Source organism: Lathyrus oleraceus, chromosome 5 (genome assembly GCF_024323335.1).
Source record: "Lathyrus oleraceus cultivar Zhongwan6 chromosome 5, CAAS_Psat_ZW6_1.0, whole genome shotgun sequence".
Taxonomy (NCBI): Eukaryota; Viridiplantae; Streptophyta; class Magnoliopsida; order Fabales; family Fabaceae; genus Lathyrus; species Lathyrus oleraceus.
In genome coordinates this window covers 497,494,164-497,519,431 of record NC_066583.1, presented here as the reverse complement: position 1 = coordinate 497,519,431, position 25,268 = coordinate 497,494,164, and the positions used below count along the sequence as shown (strand labels likewise).

Sequence of the window (25,268 nt, the reverse complement as noted above, 5' to 3'; positions counted from 1 at the left end):
CTTCTTCGATCTGAACATCGGAAAATTGACCTGAATGCCACAAGTTGCATCGACCTGAACGTCGGAAACTTCTTCGATCTGAACATCGAAAAACTGGCCTGAACGCCACTTTGGTCTGAATACCGGAAACTGGCCTGAACGCCACTTCGATCTGAACATCGGAAAACTGGCCTGAACGCCACTTCGGTCTGAATACCGGAAACTGGCCTGAACGCCACTTCGATCTGAATATCGGAAATTGGCCTGAATGCCACTTCGGTCTGAATACCGGAAAATTGGCCTGAATGCCACTTCGGTCTGAATACCGGAAAAACTTCATGCCTGTCAGCATCGGCAGAAATAGGGAAAGATAATAGAGGCAGCACATGGGTCAATGACACTTGCTGGGGATAACAAAGGTAAGTCATGAACAATCTTCAGTCTGAGTACTGGAAACAACTTCTAGCTTATCACTTGGGATACCGAGAATGTTTTATGCTTACATGCGTATGTTTGAATTTTTCAATGGCGTAATGCTCCATGAAAATGGAAATGCTACGCGATTTGGAAGGATGCAATGCAATATGATTCTACATGCAGGGATGCGAAATGCTTGGTAGAATGCCAAGCTGAGGCAAGGGGATCTGCTGGGGAAATGATCACCATCTTCTGGACCCTGGCAAGGCTGCTGGAGATGCACAGCGCAAAGAATTATGTGGGGAAATGACCCACCACACGGTGTTCTAGCAATGACGAAATGCCGAGATTCAGACTGGGGAGAGAACGACACTGAAAACCTGCTGTTGGGGAAAGCGATAGTGGTTCTGGCAACCACGATCTGCAAGAGATGACTCAGCAGGGGAAGCAAACACTGATAAAGTACCGAGGTTCTGCTTCAAGGAAAGAAGACATGGATCTGGCATTGGGGTTATCGATCTGGCCTCGAACTCTAAGGAGTAGCCACTTCTACTGGGAAGATACAGTCTGGCACTGTCAACTCCACTGGGGATATATAGTCTGGCACTGTCAACTCTACTGGGGAGTGTATGTCCTGAAACAAACGCTTGGGGAAGTACAGTGGTAAGAACCTGTTGGGGATTGAAGAATCCAACACTCTGATCAGCTCTGCAGGGATAAGACACCGGATTCGTCTGTTGGCGACTTCACTGGGGAAGATATTCATGATCATCTGCAGGGGATTTTAAGGAAATGCCCCGAGGGTATCTGTTCTGAATAGACGATCCAAAGCACTTAAAATTTACAGCAATTTTAAATGTTTATTAAGCATGTACCTGTAAAGCCCTTATGTGTCATGATGCAATGTTTATCAAAAATCCGGACGTCATTTTTGCAAACAAAACAGTAAAATGAAAATGAAAACAGAGATATACTGAATAACATGATTTTATTGATTGAATGGCCTCTGAATAGGAATTTACATCAGGAAGCAATCCCTGGAAAGAGGTAATCGCACAAAAGATAAAAACAGAAATTAATCTAATGGCAATGTGAAATGGATTTCTATTGGGTTCCAATTCTGCTATGACTTGCCCGTCTTCAAGATCCTCCAGATGATCAGCCTTCTGAAAAGGTGATTGGACTGTTTCCTACCTTTCGAAAATTTCCAGTCATCGACATGAGATGAGATTCAGAACTAACTCAGAACGCAGTCATTCGCTTAATCCCTAACTTTTGTCTGGATCGCCCTTTTCGGGTTTTCAATCCACCGGGATACCCATTTTTGCCTAAGTTGCCTTTTCAGGTTTTCAACTTACCGGGTGTACGATCTTTTCATTTTTAATCCCTAATTTTTGCCCGAACCTTTTCATTTTCTTGGTTCGTCGGGATGCCCATTTTTGCCTGGACTATTCTTTTTACTGTCCAGCGGGTCTATTTTATGCGAAGTATTTTTTAACTGCGTCTGAGTTCACAGGGGAAGTGAATTTTTCACCATCCATAGTTGCAAGCATTAAGGCCCCACCATCAAAAACCTTGGTGACAATATACGGTCCATCATAGTTAGGAGTCCACTTGCCCCTGTGATCTGTCTGAGGAGGAAGGATCCTTTTCAACACTAAATCTCCGACTTGGAAACAACGAGGACGCACTTTCTGATCAAAGGCTCTCTTCATCCGATTCTGATACAACTGCCCATGACAAATGGCTGCCATTCGCTTCTCTTCGATAAGACTCAACTCATTGAACCTTGTCCGAATCCATTCGGCTTCGTCTAACTTGACATCCAACAGGACTCTTAGAGAAGGAATCTCCACTTCAACAGGTAGGACTGCTTCCATACCATACACCAGGGAGTAAGGGGTTACCCCAATCGATGTACGTACTGAAGTACGGTACCCATGCAAGGCGAAGGGTAGCATCTCATGTCAATCTCTGTACGTGACGACCATCTTCTGCACAATCTTCTTTATGTTCTTATTTGCCGCCTCAACAGCGGCGTTCATGACACAACTCCTTCATCATTTTGTTGTTGAGATTAGAACCATTATCAGTAATGATTCTTTCGGGAATCCCATAGCGACAAATGATTTCTTTCTTGATGAAACAGGCAACCACATGTCTGGTGACATTCACGAACGTTGCTGCTTCGACCCACTTGGTGAAATAGTCGATGGCAACAAGGATGAAGCGATGCCCATTGGAAGCAGTCGGCTCAATCTTTCCAATCATGTCAATGCCCCACATAGCAAACGGCCACGGCGAAGTCATCACATTCAGAGGATTTGGAGGCACATGCACCTTATCAGCATAAATCTGGCATTTATGACACTTCCAAGCATATTTGAAGCAATCTGATTCCATGGTCATCCAATAATAACCCGCTCTCAACAATTTCTTAGCCATTGCATGTCCGCCGGCATGAGTACCAAAGGAACCCTTATGAACTTCCTGCATTAACATGTCCGCCTCGTGTCTGTCCACGCATCTGAGCAAAACCATGTCGAAGTTCCTCTTATACAGCACATCGTCTTTGTTCAAGAAGAAACTGCCTGCCAATCTTCTCAAAGTCTTTATGTTATTGTTGGATGCCTCTGCAGGGTACTCTTGATTCTTCAGAAAGCACTTGATATCGTGATACCAGGGTTTGTCGTCGACTACCAGTTCAGCAGCAAACACATACGCGGCCCTGTCAAGGCGCATCACATCGATCCTGGGAGCATGGTTCCAACGAATTACCTTGATCATGGAGGATAGAGTAGCAAGTGCGTCTGCCATCTGGTTCTCATCACGAGGTATATGATACAATTTTACTATTGTGAAGAAAGTCAACAGTCTTCTCGTGTAATCTCTGTAGGGGACCAAAGTGGGCTGGAGAGTATTCCAATCACCATTCACTTGATTGATCACCAGAGCTGAATCTCCGAAGATGTCCAGAGTCTTGATTCTCAGATCAATGGCTTGCTCAATACCCAAGATACATGCCTCGTACTCAGCTTCATTATTTGTGCACTCAAAAGTCAAACGAGCGGTGAAAGGCATGTGGGCACCTTTCGGAGTAGTAATGACAGCGCCAATTCCACTTCCTCTAGCATTGACAGCCCCATCAAACAACAAAGTCCACTTTTCGTTTGGATCAGGTCCCTCCTCAACAACTGGCTCTTCACAGTCTTTCATCTTGAGGAACATGATGTCTTCATCTGGAAAATCAAACTTCATCGGCTCATAATCATCAATCGGCTGCTGAGCAAGATAATCTGACAAAATACTCCCTTTGATGGCTTTCTGGGATGTATACTGGATATCGTACTCTGTCAGTACCATTTGCCAACGAGCCACCCTTCCGGTGAGAGCTGACTTCTCGAATATGTATTTGACTGGATCCATCTTGGAGATCAGTAGGGTTGTGTGAGACAACATGTATTGTCTCAATCGCTTAGCAGCCCATGCAAGTGCACAACATGTCTTCTCAAGCATTGAGTATCTCGACTCGCAATCTGTGAACTTCTTACTCAAGTAGTAGATGGCATGTTCTTTCCTACCTGTCTCATCGTGTTGACCGAGAACACAACCCATAGAATTGTCAAGTACTGTCAAGTACATAATCAGCGGTCTCCCTGGGACTGGAGGCATAAGGATAGGAGGATTCTGCAAATACTCTTTTATCTTCTCGAAAGCCCTTTGACAATCTTCATTCCACCTGATAGCCTGATCTTTTCTCAGCAATTTGAAAATTGGCTCACACGTGGTTGTTAGGTGAGAGATGAACCTTGCAATGTAGTTCAACCTCCCTAAGAAACTACGGACTTGCTTCTCTGTTCTTGGCTCAGGCATTTCCTGTATTGCTTTCACTTTGTCAGGATCCACCTCAATCCCTTTTCCGCTAACAATAAAACCCAGCAATTTTCCCGATTTCACCCCGAAAGTGCACTTGTTCGGATTAAGTCTCAGTTTGAATTTCCTTAAGCGTTCAAACAATTTCTGCAGATTCACCAAATGTTCTTCTTCTGTCTGAGATTTGGCAATCATATCGTCCACATAAACCTCGATTTCATGATGAATCATATCATGGAACAGAGTCACCATAGCTCGTTGATATGTTGCTCCGACATTTTTTAGACCAAACGGCATCACCTTGTAGCAGAAGGTGCCCCATCGGGTTATGAAAGTTGTCTTCTCCATGTCTTCTGGTGCCATCTTGATTTGGTTATAGCCAGAAAAGCCATCCATGAAGGAGAATACCGAGAACTGAGCTGTATTATCCACCAAAACGTCGATGTGAGGTAATGGGAAATCATCTTTAGAGCTAGCTCTGTTCAGATCCCGGTAGTCGACACACATCCGTACCTTTCCATCCTTCTTAGGTACTGGGACGATGTTTGCAACCCATGGCGGATAATTGGTGACTGCTAGAAACCCTGCATCCAACTGCTTTTGCACTTCTTCCTTTATCTTGACAGCCATCTCTGGTCTTGTTCTTCTGAGCTTCTGCTTGACCGGAGGACAACCTTCTTTGAGAGGCAAGCGGTGTACCACGATGTCTGTGTCCAGCCCGGGCATGTCCTGATAAGACCAGGCGAAGATGTCAACGTATTCTTGCAGCAATTCAATCAGCCCTTTCTTCACATCATCTCCCAAAGCAGCCCCTATCTTGATTTCTCTCCTGGCTTCCTCGGGGCCGAGATTAATCACTTCAGTAGGCTCTTGATACGGTTGAATGACCCTTTCTTCCTGTTTTAAGAACCTGGCAAGTTCTTCAGGGAGTTCACAGTCTTCATCACCCTCTTTTTCAGCTTGAAAGATTGGATTTTCAAAGTCGAAGCGAGCCATAGCAGAACCGTTATCAATAGGATCCGGTGACGTGCATCTGCATGAGTGATGGTATGTGCTTATGAGTGTGAAAGAAAAAAGTGGAAACTAAACAAAACATTGCCATTTTTTTATTTTGAAAAACTGCAAAAATAGAAAGACAGGGAACGAAATATTTGAATGCAAAAAGACGTCCTTTATTTATGATAAAAAATGCAAGTGTCACATAGATGAGCCCTACAATGAGTCATTACGCCCTGGGCGGAATGTAAGACTTGGACATGCATGAATAAACAAAGAAAATTACTCCTTCAGAAAAGTGACTTGGACAATCTCCTCAGAAGACCAATTGTTGATGACTTCACCCGGGATCCTCGGACGCACCCAGTTGTCGATGTCACAATCACTATCCCCACCCTCTTCATTGATTGCTGATACCAATTTGACTTCTCCTTCAACCATGTTAACGTTGGCTCCACCATGCTAGGGCATGGGATTGTTGACGATATTAGGAGCCGGTGCAAGGTTGATGGCTTTTGAATCTATGAGGTCCTGAACTACGTGCTTAAAAGCTTTGCAGTTCTCAATGTTATGGCCAGGTGCCCCAGAGTGGAAGTTACACCTAGCGTTGGCGTCGTAACCCACCGGAAGTCTACCAACAGGAGGAGCCAGAGTGCGCAATCGCACAAGTTGTAGTTGTTGAAGACTAGAAAGCAACTGAGCGTACGACATTGGAAGGGTGTCGAAACGCCGATCCATCATCCTTTGCCTCTGTTGATAGGCGGGTCTGTTACCCGGTTGTTGCTGCTGTTGGTACTGAGCTGGTTGAAGTTGTGGTTGTTGTTGTTGTAGTGGTGCTGCAGCTGGAATGGTCACAGCCGCAACATACGGTTGTTGATGATAATTCTGGAAACTGTTCCTTCTAACACCTCTGTTCTGATAGGAAGTCAAAGAATTCACTCCCCCCTCTCTCTGCTTATGCCCTCCAATGAACGACTTTTTTACCCCTGATGAAGATCCAACTCCATTTTGGATCTTGCAGGTCTTCAGGTAATTCTCCACCCTCTCTCCGGTAGAGACCACATCAGCAAAGTTGGAGGCATTGCACCCCACCAGACGCTCCAGATAAGGTCCAGGCAGCGTATTCATGAACATGTTGGCCATTTCCTTTTCCAACATAGGAGGCTGAACACGGGAAGCTATCTCCCTCCAGCGTTGAGCGTATTCCCTGAAGCACTCATTGCTTTTAAGAGACAGATTCTGAAGTTGAGTTCTGTCCGGAGCCATGTTTGCATTATACTGATACTGCTTTACGAAAGCCTCCGCCAAATCCCTCCAGCAGCGGATATGGGCTCTGTCCAGCCTCATATACCATTCCAAGGATGCCCCAGCTAGGCTATCCTGGAAGAAGTACATAAGTAGCTTCTCGTCATCAGAGTATGCAACCATTTTACGGAAATAGGCTTGCACGTGAGTTTTGGGGCAAGAGCTGCCATTGTATTTGTCAAAGACCGGGACTTTGAATTTCGGTGGCACTCTCACACCTGGGACCAGCCCCAAGTCAGCAACATCTACTCCCAGAGGATTCTGTCCTTCCACAGCTTTCAGCCTCTCCTCTAATCTTCTAAACATGGGGTCCATGCCATGGCCCATGCCAAAGTCTTCCTGAAGTAGGGGGAATTGATCGGCCTGATCATCATGGACGAGCTGTTGATCAAGGTTGACATGTGGGATCGGGATAGGCCCCGGTCCATTGGGACCATTAGCCTCTCCAGCTGGAGGATCATCCAATGTCTCTGGTTGAGTAGCGGCGGGATTCCTCTGCATCATCTGTCTGAGCTCTTGTTGTCCCTGAGCCACCTTTTGAACCACATCCATGAATTGGGTCATGCGGATCCTCATCTCAGCGAGCTCTGCTTGTACACCTTCCATTGCTCTCTGTTGATTCCATCGGGTACCGTATCGGTGAATGCCTGGGTCAGCTATCCTGCTGATGGAACACCAAACAAACTAAGAACACTGTGGCGGTACCTGTTATGCAAGACATGCTAATGAATATATAAATGCAATGACATGTTTATCAATTCCAAAGGTATTCTACCCCCTTGATTCCAGTCTCTCAATAGATAAACGATGTAAAAAAAAGACTAAGCCGTTGATGAGAACCAAGAAAATTCCGACTAGAATCAAGTAGAAGATATAAACCCCACAGAAATGGATAAACATGTGTGAATGATTATGAATGCAAAATGATGTGATGCAAAATGATGTGAATGCAGTGCAGTGGCATGGAAATCAAGATTGTTGTATCTGCTTGAACATCTGTCGGGTTGCACTGTCTGAAGAGAAAACCCACTGAAGAATATAATATAAGATCAGATCTCTGCTCCAGAAAACCGGGTTGGTCGAAGGTTAAGGTTTCCTGAATTTAGCCCGCCCCTCACTGGTAGGTTTTAAGAACAGAAGTTCGTCAGCTTCAGCCCTTCAGTCGCGAATAATACGTTTACCACTGAAGGTTTGGTATTATTACGGGACAAAAGACCTCCGTTGACTCCCCTCAACAGGACATCCTAGTAGCAAGTTCCCAGTCTCGGGATCCTCGGACTGAGCAGCGAGAATGCGCCCACCAGGGCTAACATAATCACGTCTCGGAGGAGAGGCCTCGACTGAGTTCTCGGGAAATGGTCACCAGAGTCGACGATTTCTAGAGGAACATCCTGCCGTTACGGAACACCCGTAAGACATAATATATCCAAAAGAAACCTCGTCTGGGTGTGGTTCTTCACAAACGACTTAACGTAGCAACACGCCACGCAAGCCTCATGATTATCCACTCTAAAACCTGTGTGTACACTCAAGCCTGGGTAATGGGCTTATCTCTCATAGAACACCCCATCCCAACAAACAAACAAACAGATCCAACAGATACAACAGATGCATGCAAGCAGGTAAGCAAATAAATGTACAAAAGCATGAACACCCAATAAACAAGAAATCACACAAGCTAGAAGGGACTCGCTTAGGGAAGATAGACCAGCAAGAGGTCAACTTCTTAGTGTCCCCAGCAGAGTCGCCAGTTGTAGCAACCTGAAAAATACAGTGCGCGAAAAAATAACCGACGAAAGAAAATGACAGAAGAGTCGCCACCGTGCGTTATTCATCCCAAAGGAGGGAAAGGAAACGCTCGAAGTAAACCTGAAAAAGGAAAGGACAAGACGGGGTCTCGCAACCAAATCTTGGGTTCGGGAGTCGGTTATGCGAAGGGAAGGTATTAGCACCCCTACGCATCCGTAGTACTCTACGGGATCCACTTTTGTAGTTCTTGTCTAAAGGGTGTGAGTTTATCTTGTGCTGTTTACAAAAAAAAGGGTTAAATGAAAATGACTCGCGCGGATGTCGCATCCACTGCATACGTATCTCATATGAATATGAGAATCAGAGTCTTCGTAGCTCGGCTGACCTATGGGTTGGGGGGATGTGTGCTCGCTAAGACATCGCGTCTTATGCCTACGTATCTCATCTGGAATGAGAATCAGAGCAAGCCGTAGTTCGGCTAACTACGGGGTTATGGAGTGGGTTTTGGACGAACGAAGTTACTACACAATCTACTGGATGCTCGACCTTTGGAGACTTACTCACCTGTAGTAGAAGGAGTAAACATGTGTTTAGGAGAAGAAAAATCAATGAAGGGTCAGGGTTTGGTGAACTCATGCAAAAAGGCAGTCCTTGACGAAGGAACCTATAAAAAAACACAAAAACATTGCCTCCTATCGAGGTCTTCCAGCTAGGAAAGCAGTAAAATGCGGGAAAAATGTAAAAGTACCACGCGGATAAAGATCCGAAGTAACAGCAGTTAGAGGAATGGGAAACCCTGGGATCCTTCCAAACTAAACACCATCAAAGAAAGTGAGTCAGTACAGGTAATCGGAATGAAACCTCCAGGGGGTATCCCACAAATAAAGTGGAAAACCCCGCAAGTTATCCCTACAAAAGTCATGTGAGCCCTCACAAAAACTCAACAAACAGGTTAGAGACAAAAAAAATAGGGTAATCAAGGGTTGCCCCCAAATCAAAATGTAACCACATGAATCATGCCATTAAAATTCACAAAAAAGACATGCATCAAAAGGGTATCAAATTCACCCATAATACCTCATACATTTAGAGCATTCAAATTAAAGGCATAAAGATGATGGATATAGGGCAAACCTAATTGGAGAGCTTGATTGAAATTGAGTTGCGCCCGTGAGGTTTACAAAACAGTCTTTAGGGTTTATGTGAGGCAAAGGTGATTCTGTGCAGTTGAGTTCCCTTCAGGGTTTGGAGGCTGCTCTGAACTCTGTTAGCTCTTCTCTCACTATCTTTTTCCTCAGGGTAATAGGAATATCAAATCCATATTTGTTTCACTGAAACTCTAGTATTTATAGCCTAATATTGGTAGCTTAGTGGGCTTTTGAGAGAGGTCCAAGTCTGAGATTTTTTCTTTTATTTATTTATTTATTATTTTTATTATTTTTTTATTTTTTTATTTTTTATTTTTTATTTTTTTAAATAAAGTTTCTTGGATCTAATTCTGATTGACATGATGAAATGCAATGTATCTAATGTTAAATGACCTAAAAATGAATGCATGCATGAGGTGTAAAGCGTATGCTTCCAGGAAAAATGAAGGGTAAATTTTGGGGTATTACAGCGCCGCGAACCCTGCAAAGACAACAAGCTTGTTATTTGATTTGGGCCACTTGTTATGTTTTGAACCCAACTTAAGTATGATAGTTTTAGATAATTTTTAGAGCACTTTTCTGTTTTAGACCAAAATGAGACATTTAGGGAAAGGATGAACTCTTTAAACACACAATGGGAGAAAAGGAAAGAGGATTATCACAAGTGTTAGAGAAGAAAAACAGAGGCTTTCTTGTGTATTCAATTTGCTGTCAAATATGATGATGAGGAGCTAAACCCCATTTTGTCAAGATTGGAGGTAGTAGCTATCCCTTATTGATTATGTATTCCTATTGACTCTTGTATGTGACAAAAGATTATTGATGTAATGATTGATATTTTTGCCCTATTTTGAATATTCAGATTTGAGTTATTGTTGAGAAAGATTATTCAAGTCTTGACTTAAAATATGCTTTCAAGTAGTGAATAAGTTGTAGAAATAGATTTATACACTGCTCTTCTTTTGTATCAAACATTAAAGATTGCTATATTAATAGTTAGGTGGAGAAATCGTCTAACGATTAATATAGTGATTATCACAATCTCATTTAGAAATAAATGTTATTGAGAGGATACTTGAATATCATCAATAATTTTAAGTCCATATAGTTGTCATTAAGGAAACATAAGAAATTTGGATAGTGAACTCCAATCTTGCCAAGCCTTTTATATTTGATTTTAAAACTAATTTCATTGCCTTAGTGTCATTTTACTCAAGAGATAGCTATTCAATCAAAACAACTTGGTTACTTTTTAAACGTACAACAATTGGAATTATAGAACGGCGGTAATATCAACCAATCTCTGTGGATACGATAAAAAAATATTTGCCGGAAATATACTTTTCAACAAATTGGCGTCGTTGCCGGGGATTGGTGTTCGATATTGCAAGCATTGCAATAATTCATTGTTCTAAGTTTTTTATTTTTACTACTATCACTCTTATGTTTCACTCGGTTTGTTAGTTTTGTAGATTCTAGTGCATGCAAGGAAAGGCTACCGAGGAGCAATTTCAATTCGATCCCGAAATTGAAAGAACACTTCGAAAGCTCAATAGCAAAACACGAAGAAGAAGGAAACTAGCCGAACAGAGGAACCAGAGAGAAGAAGCATCTACTTCTTCACTTGTTCAAATTGAAGAAGTGGGTGTATAAACTTGTGAAGGAAACATGGCGGATGAAGCTCCTACCGAAATGTCCGCTAATAGTCCAAGGCGGAATGCCCAATTTGCTCGTGGTGGAAGGAACACGGAGATGAAAACCAGAATCCTCCAACTCCTTTATGCAAATCCATTCACCGGAATGGACCATGGAGATCCGTATACCTATCTCATCAAATTCTATAAGATTGCGGGTTCTACGGGAATAGAAAAAGTGGGTGAAGAAGCATTATTCAAGAGAATTTTCCCACATTCCTTAGTGGGGAAAGCAAAAGAGTGGTATCTTAATCAAGCACTAAGAGTGATGACGGATTGGAATTTGTTAGAAGAAAAATTTCTAGAAAGATATTTTCCTCAATCCCGATTCATGGAAGCCAAAACGGCTATTGCGGTATTCACTCAAGGGAGCAATGAGTCTCTAAACGAGACTTGGGAAAGATTCAAGTCAATGTTGAGAAAATGCAAAGGTCGTGGTTTTGATGAACTCACTCAAATCCACATTTTTCTAAATGGGCTCCAATCGACTCATAAAACACTTTTGGATGCTACCGCGGGTGGCTCTCTTATGTCAAAGAATGCGGAAGAGGCGAAAGTCATTATTAACCGGATGACACTCAATGATCGTCAAAGTCAACATGATCGTAGTCCTTCACAAAGGAAACTGGGAGTTCTTGAATTAAATACCAATGATGTTATTCTTGCCCAAAACAAGTTACTTTCTCAACAAGTGGAGTTGCTCACTCAACAAATGTCCAAACTCCCACAACAAATGAAGGAAATTCAAGTATCTCAAGCTAGACATCAAGTAACATGTTGTGAACTATGTCAAAGAGATCTCCAACCGGTTATTGCCCTCCATTGGAAGAAGTGAGTTATGTGAACAACCAAAATCAAGTTTATCAAAGGCAACCTCCACCCCACAACAACTCATATCAAAGGAACAACCAAGGCTATCAACCATCAAGATTCAACAACCAAAATTTTCAGCAACAAAATCCATATCAAAATCCAAATTCTTAAGTCCAACAATCACAAGGCAGAAGTTCAAAGCTAGAAGATACTCTCACATAATTCATGCAAGCCTCCATGGCAAACCAGAAGAGCAATGAGGCAGCTATCAAAAATTTGGAGAATCAAGTAGGCCAATTTGCGAAGCAATTGTCGGAACAACAAGCGGGTTCTTCTTTCTCCGCCAACACTCAAACCAATCCAAAGGAGCATTGTAAAGCAATTGTTACTAGAAGCGGTAAAGAGTTGACAAGTGGAAGAAGTGAGGAGATTGCAGTAGAGAATGATATGAATGTTGTACCTGAAAATGAGGACGTGGAGTGTGAAAATAAAAAAGAGGCAAAAACTGTTCAGTTTGCGCCGCGATCTCCTTTGGCGCCGCGAAAAGAGCAGGGTCAGAATAGTTCAGCAGAATTGGAGGGTGAAGCAGTTGAGAAGAAAGAAGCAAAGCCAAGAAAGAAGAAGAAAGAAGATAAAGGAGTGAGTGATGTTCCAGCTCAACATCTACCTTACCCACACGGACCATCAAAGAAGGAGAATGCTAGACACTATGCACGGTTTATGGATATATTTAAGTAACTTCAAATAAATATTCCATTCGCCGACGCATTAGAGCAAATGCCAAGGTATGCGAATTTCATGAAGGATATTCTCACAAAGAAGAAGAGATATGTGAAAGACGAGACAATCTTGCTTGATGCACGTTGTAGCGCCATAATCCAAAAAACTCTCCCAAGGAAGGAGTCCGATCCGGGCCGAGTCGTTTTACCGGTAACCATTGGAGGCACTTACATTGGCAATGTTTTGATCGACTTGGGATCTAGCATCAATTTAATTCCCTTATCCATTGTTAAAAGATTGGGGAATGTTGAGATTAAATCTATAAGGATGACTTTACAACTAGCCGATAAGTCTACCACTTCACCATATGGAGTTGCTCAAGATATGCTAGTGAAGGTGGACAAATTCTTGTTTCCGGTAGATTTTGTGATAGTGGACATGGATGAGGATCGTGATGTTCCTCTAATTCTTGGAAGACCATTTATGAAAACAGCCCGAATGATGATCGACATTGATGATGGACTCATGAAAGTAAGAGTGCAAGATGAAGAGGTAACTTTCAATCTTTTTGAGGCCATGAAGCACCCTAATGACAAGCATGACTCTTTACGAATCGATGCCACCGAGGAGGAAATCGTGGAGGTTGCAAATCAAGTTCATTTTTCTAATCCGTTAGAGAGATCTCTTATAGGAGCTCACAATGTTTTAACCGAAAATGAAGAAAAAGAAATTGAAGCAATTTTGCATGAATTGGAATCTTGCGGAGAGATTGCTTATCATGAGGAGAAAAATGAGGACTTGGATGTGAAAAAGAAAGTGGAAGAGCCAAAATTAGAGTTGAAGATGCTACCTTCAAACTTGAAATATGTGTTCCTTGGTGATGATTGTACTAAACCGGTGATCATTAGCAATGTCTTGTCCACAAAAGAGGAGCATAAATTGATACAAGTGTTGAAAAAGAATGAAGGTGCAATAGGGTGGGTATTATCCGATCTAAAGGGTATTAGTCCGGCTTATTGCATGCATAAGATCATGATGGAAGAAAGTTTCAAACCCGTTGCACAACCTCAAAGGCGCTTAAATCCATCAATGAAAGAAGTGGTGAGAAAATAAGTTGTCAAACTATTGGAGGCCGAAATGATTTATCCTATCTCCGATAGTGAATGGGTGAGTCCGGTGCAAGCAGTTCCAAAGAAGGGTGGTATGGCGGTTGTTAAAAATGATAAAAATGAGTTGATTCCAACTAGAATGGTAACCGGATGGAGGATGTGCATTGACTATAGGAGGCTAAATCAAGCCACAAGGAAAGATCACTTCCCGCACCGTAAACTTTGGTTTTGTTAATTGCATGGATCTTTTTGTGAGGTTTAATTGTGTATCTCTATGAACTTTGGTATGCCCCATTTGTTTGTTTAATTTTTCTTATTCTTAAGTTAAGCTTGAAGGAACCAAGTGATGCTTGCAAGGAAGGAAGTGTAGGACACTTCGAGTGGTGATGATAAGAATTGGTTGTCGGCATTTCAAGGTACACTTTATCGCTTTCTAGACTTAACATGAATAGTTTGATGGTGTGTTGCAAATTTCATATCATAAATTCATTGAGATACTTGTCAATTTTGAATCAAAGTAGAACTTAACCAATTGTGAGGCAGCTTTCCATTGTGCACTAAATGCGGGAGACCGAAAAGTATTTCAATTCATTCTTATCATGCTAAATCATGTATTAGTCTATTTTTGTGAAAATTGTGAAAATGATAGAGGCATTGTTTGTTATTGAGAAAAACCACTTGGCCAAAAAGTTTTGAATCAACTAACCTTGTGAGGAGTGATCCTTAGTTTAACCCCTTTGAGTTTGTCTTAGGATTCATTTGATTGAATAAGTGCAAATTCCATTGAAAATTTTGCGAATAAATGAATCATAAGTTCTTTCGTTTCAATTGAACCTTCAACCGAGTTTGTTTGCAAATCTTGTCTTTTGCTTATGTCTAAGTAGGGAGCATTATTGCATAAATTAGGTCTTGAAATCTAAAGTTGGGGAGAGTAAATTAGAAGAGTTGATAAAAAAACTTGGAAAAGTGATGTTTTAGAAAAGGTGAAAATGTGAAAAGAAACAAGAAAAATAAGTCACCTTTGAAATTATGGAGCAAAGAAAAAGAAAAGAAAGAAAAACAAAAAGAGAAATCATGGTTGTGTGGATGTTGAAAAATAAGAAGAAAAAAATGGGGATAAAAAACGGAATTTGTTGTTGAGTTTGAATTTATGGGAATGCTCCCTTGGGATAGGCATTTTTGTTTTGAATTCTCTTAATCATATCTTTTCTTTGTAACCCAAGGCACATTACAACCTTTGAAAGACCTCTTGATTCTCAATTTTTCACATGATTTAGTGTTTGCTTTGATAACTGCATGATTCGAGTTGATGTTGATTTAATTATTCGGATGAGTGAAAGAAAACCCTCATGTTTATTCATTATTACTATAATGTGTGTGTAAGTGATTCAATTTTGACATGTATTGCTTTGAATTCTTTGGTATGTCATTTGCACCCAACCATTATTCTTATTCATGTTTTGTCTAGCATTGAGGTAAGTGGATTAAGAAAGGGCCGTACACTTTTGAACCATTTGAGTGTCTTTGGTTAATCCTTGTTTCAATCTATTGCTTCATTACTTTGGTCACTTTGGTGAAAACTTTTGTTTAGGGACAAACAAAATGATAAGTTGGGGAGAGTTGTTAGGGACCAATTATCACTACTTTTCATATATTATTATTGGTCCCTTTTACCATTTTCTTATTGAATTACACACTTTTATTCTCACAATTTGGTAAATATGCAATTAAGTTTATTTTAATTATGTTTTGAGTAGATATTTCACTTATTTATTAGTTTTGTAGAGTTTTTGGACAAGAGAGCATTGGATTGCATAAGCATAATTTGGAAGGAGTTTGAATGGAATTTTGGAAGCATTTGAAGAACAAAGCTTGTAAGAAATGGTTTAAAAGAAGCTTGCAGGGCAAGGAAGCTGAACTTCCTTCAGTTCGTGCCGCGACCCTTGTTGGCGCCGCGAACCCTGCGAAGACAGCAAGCTTGTTATTTGGTTTGGGCCACTTGTTATGTTTTGAACCCAACTTAAGTGTGATAGTTTTAGATCATTTTTAGAGCACTTTTCTGTTTTTGACCAAAATGAGACATTTAGGGAAAGGATGAACTCTTTAAACACACAATGGGAGAAAAGGAAAGAGGATTATCACAAGTGTTGGAGAAGAAAAATAGAGGCTTTCTTGTGTATTCCATTGGTTGTCAAATATGATAATGAGGAGCTAAACCCCATTTTGTCAAGATTGGAGGTAGTAGCTATCCCTTATTGATTATGTATTCCTATTGACTCTTGTATGTGACAAAAGATTATTGATGTAATGATTGGTATTTTTGCTTTATATTGAATATTCAGATTTGAGTTATTGTTGAGAAAGATTATTCAAGTCTTGACTTAAAATATGCTTTCAAGTAGTGAATAAGTTGTAGAAATAGATTTATACACTACTCTTCTTTTGTATCAAACATTAAAGATTTTTATATTAATAATTAGGTGGAGAAATCGTCTAACGATTAATATAGTGATTATCACAATCTCATTTACAAATAAATGTTATTGAGAGGATACTTGAATATCATCAATAATTTTAAGTCCATATAGTTGTCATTAAGGAAACATAAATTTTTTGGATAGTGAACTCCAATCTTGCCAAGCCTTTTATATTTGATTTTAAAACTAATTTCATTGCCTTAGTGTCATTTTACTCAAGAGATAACTATTCAATAAAAACAACTTGGTTACTTTTTAAACTTACAACAATTGGAATTATAGAACGGCGGTAATATCAACCAATCTTTGTGGATACGATAAAAAAATATTTGCCGGAAATATACTTTTCAACAATAACTTTTGCTTACAGGTTCTGATTCTGAAGATTTGGCGTGTGACATCATCAGATTCTGGACTCAACACACTCTAACTCTAAAGAGATATAAAAACGTTTTACAAGATGATGTCAAGTTCTAGAACGCTCTTAGACAACGATTATGATGAATGTTTATTCTAAATCTTATGATTGTGACTCTGATAGAAGAGCCTCTGAAGGTGTGTCAAGCCTTCAAGATTCTGCAGTCTCAAGTTCTGAAGACTCTGAAGAACAAAATTTTAAAACTCTGAAGACCAAGGTTTTGAAGATTCTCTCAAGCAGACTCTTGATCCTTCTAAACATGCTTCAACATCATTCATTCAGAAGCCTCTAAAGATTAGAAGATAAGATCAAAAGGTTTTGCGTAAGGAAAATAGTACACAATACAAGACAAAATATTCCTTCCACTATGCTGATTTTGTGGGCTAAGGATTTTACTACTGTACCATTTTTCATCATATTATGCAAGCTGTTATGCAAGACTACAACGACATTTTGGTATTCCAATTCTACCATCCAACATATCTTTTCATTGCCTATATAAAGGAGACTTGGGAGATTGGACAACCTGCTAATTCACATTGCTATTTCACACTAATACACAACACTTTTGTTGAACTTAATATTATTTTGTATATATAATAGAAGCACACATAAAACTTTTGTTCGTTATTGTGTGAGAATCTCATTGTACTAAAACTTGTGTTATTCTGCTTTCTTAGAAACAATCTTGTAAGCACATTCTTGTAATCTCATTTGTTTGAGTTGTATTCCTTGAGTGACTAGGATTTAATCAGATATACTCAAGAAGACATTAACGGGTAGTTTTTGTGTGTCTGTAATCAGTTTCGGTTATTGTGGATTAAGTCGTTGTTGATAAGGAAAAATCACCTTGGCGGGGGGTCTGGAGGTAACTTAGTTTACAAGGAACCAGTATAAAAATAACTGTGTTATTTTTCTTGTTCGTGTTTACTGTTTGATTGTGTTGGGTTGAAATAGATTTCATTTTTAGAAGCTTAAATCAAACCCCCATTTTTTGTGTTTCTTTCCACCTTCACTTTCTGTTAAATTTTGTGAAAAATTATTAAGTTACGCATACATGATAATCCAACTGGTATTATTTGGCATTGAGTTTTTGCTTATTTAGAATTTATCATGCATAAATTAATTTCATTCCAAACCTTTTCAGGCTTAAGTTCAATCATTTCTAGCACTAGCCTTATTTTGATTTCATTCCTAAGTTGGAACAATAACACAAAAGAAGAAGATATGCAGACGAAGAGAAGACGAAACCTAGATTTACAAAAGACGAACTGCAGATGAAGAGAATACAAAATTCCCATAAGACGAACTGTAGATGGAGTAGAGAATTTGAATTAGGGGACCTTTGTTAGATGAGGGGCCCACTAAGTTGGAATATGTTGTTGATGTTGAAAAAGAGAATTTGGATGAATGGGTCACTCAGTTAATGGATGATTTACATAGGGGAAAGACCATTGATCTTGAAGGAGATCCTAATGATGGAAGGGTGACTGATTTCAATCAGGATGAATATGGGGGACTATAGTGTAACCAGGTAGAAGATGGGGGACTAGAATGTAACCAGGCAGAATACGGGGGACTAAATTGTAACCCTGAGGAAGATGAAGGACTAGATTGTGATAGTGAAGACAATGCTTTAGATGTTAACTTTGAAGATTCCTGAGGATGATGTTAGTATTAATGAAGATCTATAAATTGTTGAAGAGGGTGTTCTGAAGAGCAAGGGAATAGTAAAAGGAAAGAAAAAGGAAATGGAAAAGTTAAATCTAAAGGTAAGGGTAAAGATAAGAAAAAATGGAAATGGAAAAGTTAAATCTAAAGGTAAGGGTAAAGATAAGAAAAAAGGGAAATGGAAAGGTAATGCAAGGTTGGAAGACCAACAAAAGAATCAAAGCAGGGTGAATATAGTGGTAAAGGGAGTGTTGTATTAATGTCAAAATATTGATTCAATGCCACCTTATGTAACAAGATTTATATTTTAATTATGTTAATGCATTCAATTCTGTTAACTTCAATATTATTCTCATGATCTCATAGATGGTTTAGTTTTTTATCATACTTGGTCTGATAAATAACATATTACATGGGGTTTTATTCACAGTTTGGTTAGGATAAATGTAAATGTACGAAGAACACACCCCTATTGCTAAAAATACTCCCTCCTCTTGTTTCTTCTGAGCACATATCCGACTATCCCACAACTTTAGTTGTTTGACTTTGAAGAGATGTTGGAATTCTTTGACATTTGAACATAAACTTTGATGAAGGCGAATGTTGAAGTAGACAAATATTGAAGAAGATGAAGATGAAACCCTAGAAACTCAATAAACGCATGGAATTATGGGAAAAATGCTTAGAATATTGATATAAGACCTTTGTTGAGTCGGTATTTTAACTTTTGCTATGTTGTCATGCCACATCATTAAAAGTTATTGTTTTTTCTCAACATTTAACATAAAGGATTAAGTTGACTAACAGAAGTATTTTCAAGGGGCTAATATATAATGTTTAATAGCTAAGAGACTAAAGTGTAATGTAAAATTAAGTTAATGGACCTCGTGACTAACTGAACCTATGAGTTTTTTAAACTAAAAAGACCCATCATAGAAGCTTTTGAACTTCTATAGCTTTTGACCATGAATTAATTTCAAAAAAAATTCTTGCTTCTTATTCATACAGTCTGAAAAAATACTATCTTTGTGAACAACCTCTAGCATTTATCTATATAACTGAGCCTAATCTAATCTGTGTGTGCACTACATTGACTTTGCATTATGCAACCTTCATTCAACAATATCATAACAAAATCTAATCTCAAACAAAAGGATTATAAAAGAAACAACTCATCTGATTACATCAAACAAATAAATTACAGAAAGTAACTCTTAAAATTAATAGTTGCTCCTAAAACTAGTTAAAAGATTGATGTTCATGACAATAATAGCATGCCTCACTGTCTTCGATTCTCTTTACTTTACCATGGCTCATATTGTGACTTGGGCTTCTATTTCTATGACAGGGATGTGAGCAATTTTGGACCAATGCTCCTGCCTTTTATACCTTTCTTGTAATACGGGACATCGCCAAATGACCAGCCGCTTAAGAGAGCCAGGGAAGCTTTCTTCTGGTAATGTTTCAAGTCTTTCACAACTCCATAATTGAAGCGATTTCAGCGACAAAGGGAGACAGTTTTCTGGAAATGACTCGAGCTGTTGACAATTACGAAAGTGGAGATTTTCAAGAGACGAGAGGCGTTGAAGCCCATTTCCTTCAAAGGACTTCATTTCATAGAGATAAGTTATAAAGAGAGACACAATGGATTTGGGTAGCAGCGACTTCTTTAATAAGGTGTTAACAATATCATCACAGCCTCCAATACTGAAGCTTGAAAGAGAAGCGAGGCCTTGGAGACCCCATTCCGTTTCAGGCGGAGTTGTTCTCTGGGACCGAATCTTAATTGATTGTAACTTGGGAGGTAGGCAAACAAGTTCACAAAATGACAAGTTTGCACATTGAAGAGACAGCTCTTCAAGAGCAGTGAGCGTGTCCATCCGAAGATTGACTTTAAGTGATTCAATTGAGTCATGGCATATGATTGTAAGTGATCGAAGGCTCGAAGGGCGGTGTGAAGGACTTTCTGAAATACAAATGGAATCTAGGTTCGCACAATCAGTAATGTTAAGTCTTTGCAGGGCAGGGAAACCATTAAGTGTGAATGATTTAAGTGCATCGCAACTACTACGTAACCACAAACTCTCAAGCGACGTGTAATTGCTCCACGTTTCAGCAGGCATGAATGCCAACCTCTTACATCTAACAATATCAAGTGACCGCAATGAAGTGGGTAGGCCATTTATCGGAAATGCTAAGGGAGACTGAATAGCATAGAGTTCCAAGCGTTGAAGACAAGTACTGCTCAGAATCATTTTCGGCAAAGCAAATACACCATAAAAGCAGTTGATCCTTACATGCTGTAGAAGACATGGAGAATCACTCTCAAGCAACGTTCGTTGGGCATTTATAGAATAACCTCGAGAATCTGAATATTTTTTTATTTTCATTACCTTTATTGATGATAGCCAATGCAATGTAGGTGGTATTTTCAATAGATGAGCACATCCTTTTATTTCAATTTCTTCTATGGAAGAAAGTTGATTTGGCAAATGTCTCCTAAGTTCATGACAGTCATATAACCTTAAAGTTCTAAGACGAGGAAAAGCAAAATTGCTTCCTTCAAAGGGAAGCCACACCTTCAAGTTTGGCATGTCGTGAATTTTAAGACATTCAAGGGACGGGAATGGCTGGAACGATGAATCGGAACATTCTCTTGGCTGGATGCAGTAGAATTCTGGACCAATTGTCTCTAACATTTTCGTGCCACATATTTCAAGGTCCTTGAGAGAAGGTAGCTGCCCCAGCGGTGGGAGCGTCACACAATATTCACAATTACTGATGCAAAGGGAGACCATGTTAGAAAAAGAAGAATCTCCCAACCAACTCGGAAAGCTTGTCCCACCATACAAGTCAATTTTAAGGCTCTTCAGATTCGTTGGTGGTTGCAACATATCAAGCACAGCTTTCACATTTAGTGAGTCTTCACTATGTTTTCCCCATAGCAGTTCTAACTCTTCAATCCGCTCTTTGTTTTTCAGGTTGGCATAGTGTGCATCCTTGGCATCAATGACGTTATGCAGGTTCTTGATGGTAAGTTTTCCTTGTAGGTGTGGGAATTTCTTAAGCTCTTTCATACCTAACCCTACTTGTCCCTTCCCCACTACAAAAACAGTTAGAGTTTGAAGGTTTTCTAGTCCACCAATTTCTGTAGGCAACTCCTTTATATCTGTCCCACTTATATCAAGATGGCGTAAATTTATTAAATTTCCCATATTCGGTGGCAATTCAGTGAGATCACAACAACCAAATAAAAGCAAGGTTTGCAAATTATAAAGGTTACATGTAGTATGAGGCAAGCTTTTGATTCTTGTGAAGGAGAGATCCAGATACCGCAACTGCACTAAATTGCCAATCGAATCTGGCAACTTTGTGATGTTTCTATATGTTGATAGTGATAACATGCGCAACCTTTTGAGTGTGGGTATTAAATCATGAACCACCTTGAGGGATAAGTAGTTTTGTGCTCTCCATAAGTAATTGGGTAAGAAGTAAATGGGCAGGAAGCTCCGCAAGCATTTGAAATTGTAGAAATTCTCAAACTTGATGAAAATGTCATACTCTTCTTGGTTATATGACAAATGGCGAACATTTTTAGAGATGTATCCACATTCAAGCCTACCACAACTTTCTCCTGATATGAATGAAGCTAAATCGTTGACAAGATCATGCATGACAAACTTTTCTCCACGAGCATCATCATTTATTTGTTGAATTAACGATCTAGATAACAATTCAGCAAAACAATCATCACCGACTTCCTCTGCCGCCTTTTCTCCTTGAAAATAATCAAAGAAGCCTTCAGCCATCCATAACAAAACCAATTTTTTCCTATCAAGTGGGTAATCCTTGGGAAAAATAGAACAATAAGCAAAACATCTTTTCAAATGAGAAGGAAGATATCGATAACTCAAGTGCAAAGCAGGCAAAATTGCATCATTTCGAAGGTTCCATATGTCGCTATTCAGAATTGAAGTCCACTCCTTTTCAACTACCTTTGAACGCATAAGTCCTCCAAGTGTTTTGGCAGCTATTGGCAATCCACCGCATTTTCTAGCAATCTTCCTGCCAATTTCTTCTAGGTTTTGGTATTTATCGCGAACATGGTCTTCATTGCCAAATGCATGCTTTGAGAGTAAAGACCAACAGTCTTCATCAGATAGAGGTTCTAATTTCTGAATTGGAAATGTGTGTGCAACCTCTGCAACTTTTTGTTCCCGTGTCGTTATGATCACCATGCTTCCAGCTCCTCGATTACTCAAGGGTGTCATCAAATCATCCCAATCAATATAACTGTCATTCCATATGTCGTCCAACACAAACAAAAATCTTTTATCCATCAAATGTTTCATTAATTCAACTTGAAGGATATCAAGATTATCACTTTCCCAGACATTTGAATTAACGGATGTTGTATTTCTAACAACACATTCAAGGAGAGACTTGGTTATTCTAACAACATTGAAATCCTCGGATACACAAATCCATGCTTTGAGATCAAAATGTTGTTCAACTTTTATATCATTGTAAACAACTTGTGCTAGGGTCGTTTTACCAACACCTCCCATACCCAAAATTGCAACAACGCCTAAATTAGTATGCCTGCTGGTGTCACTGTCTGATATGAGCGTACTGATTAGTCCATCTTTCTCATCATTCCTTCCCACCATGAAAGATTCATTGTTCCTTGAACTTGAAGGTGTTCTATGAGAAACTCTAGAAGTTTGAGTTTGCAAACCAAGGATATCTTTATGCTGTGCAAAAAGTTGTACTTTTTCACACATGATCTTCATTTCGGAATTGATCTCTCCGTAGATGTTTCTAAAAGGAGAAGAAAGAAAGTTCCACACCTGATGAGTTTTGTTTGAAGCTTGTGTATTCTCAATTCTGGATCTCAAAGAATGATAGGTAATTTGGTTGAGCAAATCCTCAGCATCAAAGACTGTAACTTTCAAGTCATCAAGCCATTGTTTGACAGCAACGTTGTTGATCTGCTTGTCTTCAGCATCATCCAGCACAGCCTGCAGAGTGAGTAATATTGTTTGTAACTGCCTAAAGAGTGAGATATTTAGCTTGGTGTTTGTGATGTAATCAATAAAGTCTTTAGAAGCAAGTTTCTCAACTAAGGTTTGAACAGCTGCAGAGAGAAAAGCACCTCCCACCAAAGTTGCAGCCATTGATAGCTGAATTTTGAAGGAAATTAAGATGTATGAAGAATGAATGGATAACAGTAAGGTACTATTTTTGAATGGTTGGCAGTGGAAGTGCATATAGTGTAGGTAGCCCAAGAAGAAAATGATTAATGGACCCTTATTGCACAAAATAATTGATACAAAGAAAAGGAAAAGTTGCACTATGACATGAGAAGAGAATGCATTATGACAATTCGTCTGTTTACAGCTGTCTTGACACCCTTTTGCACACTAGACAAAAGTAGATAAAGCATTCAAATGGTTTGAAATAAGTGTCTAATATGTTTATCAATTAAAGTTTTCTTTTGATATACGTTTGTTTGGTATTTCGTAGTTGCACTAAAGTTCAATGGAGGATGGTTTACTCATTACATATGAACATATGCTTACATGTATTAGACACATTCCACACAAGAGAAGGTAAATATTCTTGTATTGATTTCAAAGCTGGCCTATATGATTTTATTGACATCAATTAATAACTATGTTTATTTCAAAGCACCTACTTCTCAATTTGCAGTTGATCATCGGTTCTTACTTCTCATCACATTGCAAAAATGAACCTTTCTTGCTAAAGCAAATTCAAAAAAATCCACTTTTTATTACACAAGTGTAAGATCCCAATTTTGACCCTAAGATCCCTCATGAAATTTCATCATAAGCATTAGCATTGGGATCATACCTTGGCATCCTCCTTACCCCTCCTTCATTGGGTTTGTTTTAGGAGAGATCACCAAGCACTTTGTGATTATATCATACTTGTATTTTATCATTTCACTAACCAAAATACCAAAAATATGTATTTGCATTTGCCTAACTCTTTTGTAGGTAGGGCATGATCACATTGATTCATCAAGTCCACGTCTAGGGTTTGAGACCCTCATGAACAAAGAGCACAACCAAGAATTGATTCAAGAATGGTTATGAATATCATATATGAGTGTCAATGTTCTCTACATGTTATATTGATCAAGTTTGCTTCAAGAGTTTGAGGGTGATATGCCTTGGGAACCCTAGTTTTATTGGGTATCTTAAGTAACTTCTCCAACAAGCTATCTCCCCTATTGATCAAATTTCTCAAGGGACACTTTAAAATTCATCATCTTATGCATATATGATCTACCATGAGCCAAGAAAGTCAAGAGAATTGGAAATTAGCAAGTTGGTTGATGGTGGTTGGCCAGATGAATTCATCTGATCAAAATTGGGTCTCCCTAGACCCTATCTCCTACAATTTTCACCATATGAAAAATGATTCCAAGAGAAAACTTACTCTAAATGACATCATAAACAACTTTCATGTTGATACCTAGATCTAGTTTTGCTTGGAAAATCATTTTCTATGTTGAAACATTATAGGTCATTTTGTCTAAACCCTAATTTGAAAGTCAACTTCCCAATGCCATAACTTGCTCAATTTTTATGAGATGAAATATTTACAAGTGGCACAATCAAATTCAATGTGTCTACATCAACTTTTATGTTTGGAGTGGGATCTAATTCAACTTTTTTGAGCATGTGATATAAGGCTACATTATAGGTCACTTTTGACCTATATCATTGATCAAGTGATTTTTCCAAACTTCAAAAATGCATAATTCTATCATTTAAAATCCAAATGACATGAAATTTGTGACCATTTTGAAAGTCTTTGAGAGAGATACAACTTTGATGAAGACACTTTTCTCATTTGAAGCTCCTATAAAA

General features: G+C 39.2%; 1 protein-coding gene across 1 annotated transcript; it reads right to left on the bottom strand.

Annotated features, from left to right (window-relative positions):
- Nucleotides 1–19,497: 19,497 nt before the first annotated feature.
- Nucleotides 19,498–23,758, bottom strand: LOC127085707 (putative disease resistance RPP13-like protein 1). The gene has a single exon (XM_051026204.1). It carries the CDS (start codon nucleotides 23,637–23,639, stop codon nucleotides 19,683–19,685), a length of 3,957 nt encoding a protein of 1,318 aa, XP_050882161.1. The 5' UTR covers nucleotides 23,640–23,758; the 3' UTR covers nucleotides 19,498–19,682.
- Nucleotides 23,759–25,268: the final 1,510 nt, after the last annotated feature.

What these genes read in the sequence shown, in the direction of transcription:
- LOC127085707 (XM_051026204.1), bottom strand. Translation starts at nt 23,639, where the DNA reads ATGCACTTCCACTGCCAACCATTCAAAAATAGTACCTTACTGTTATCC.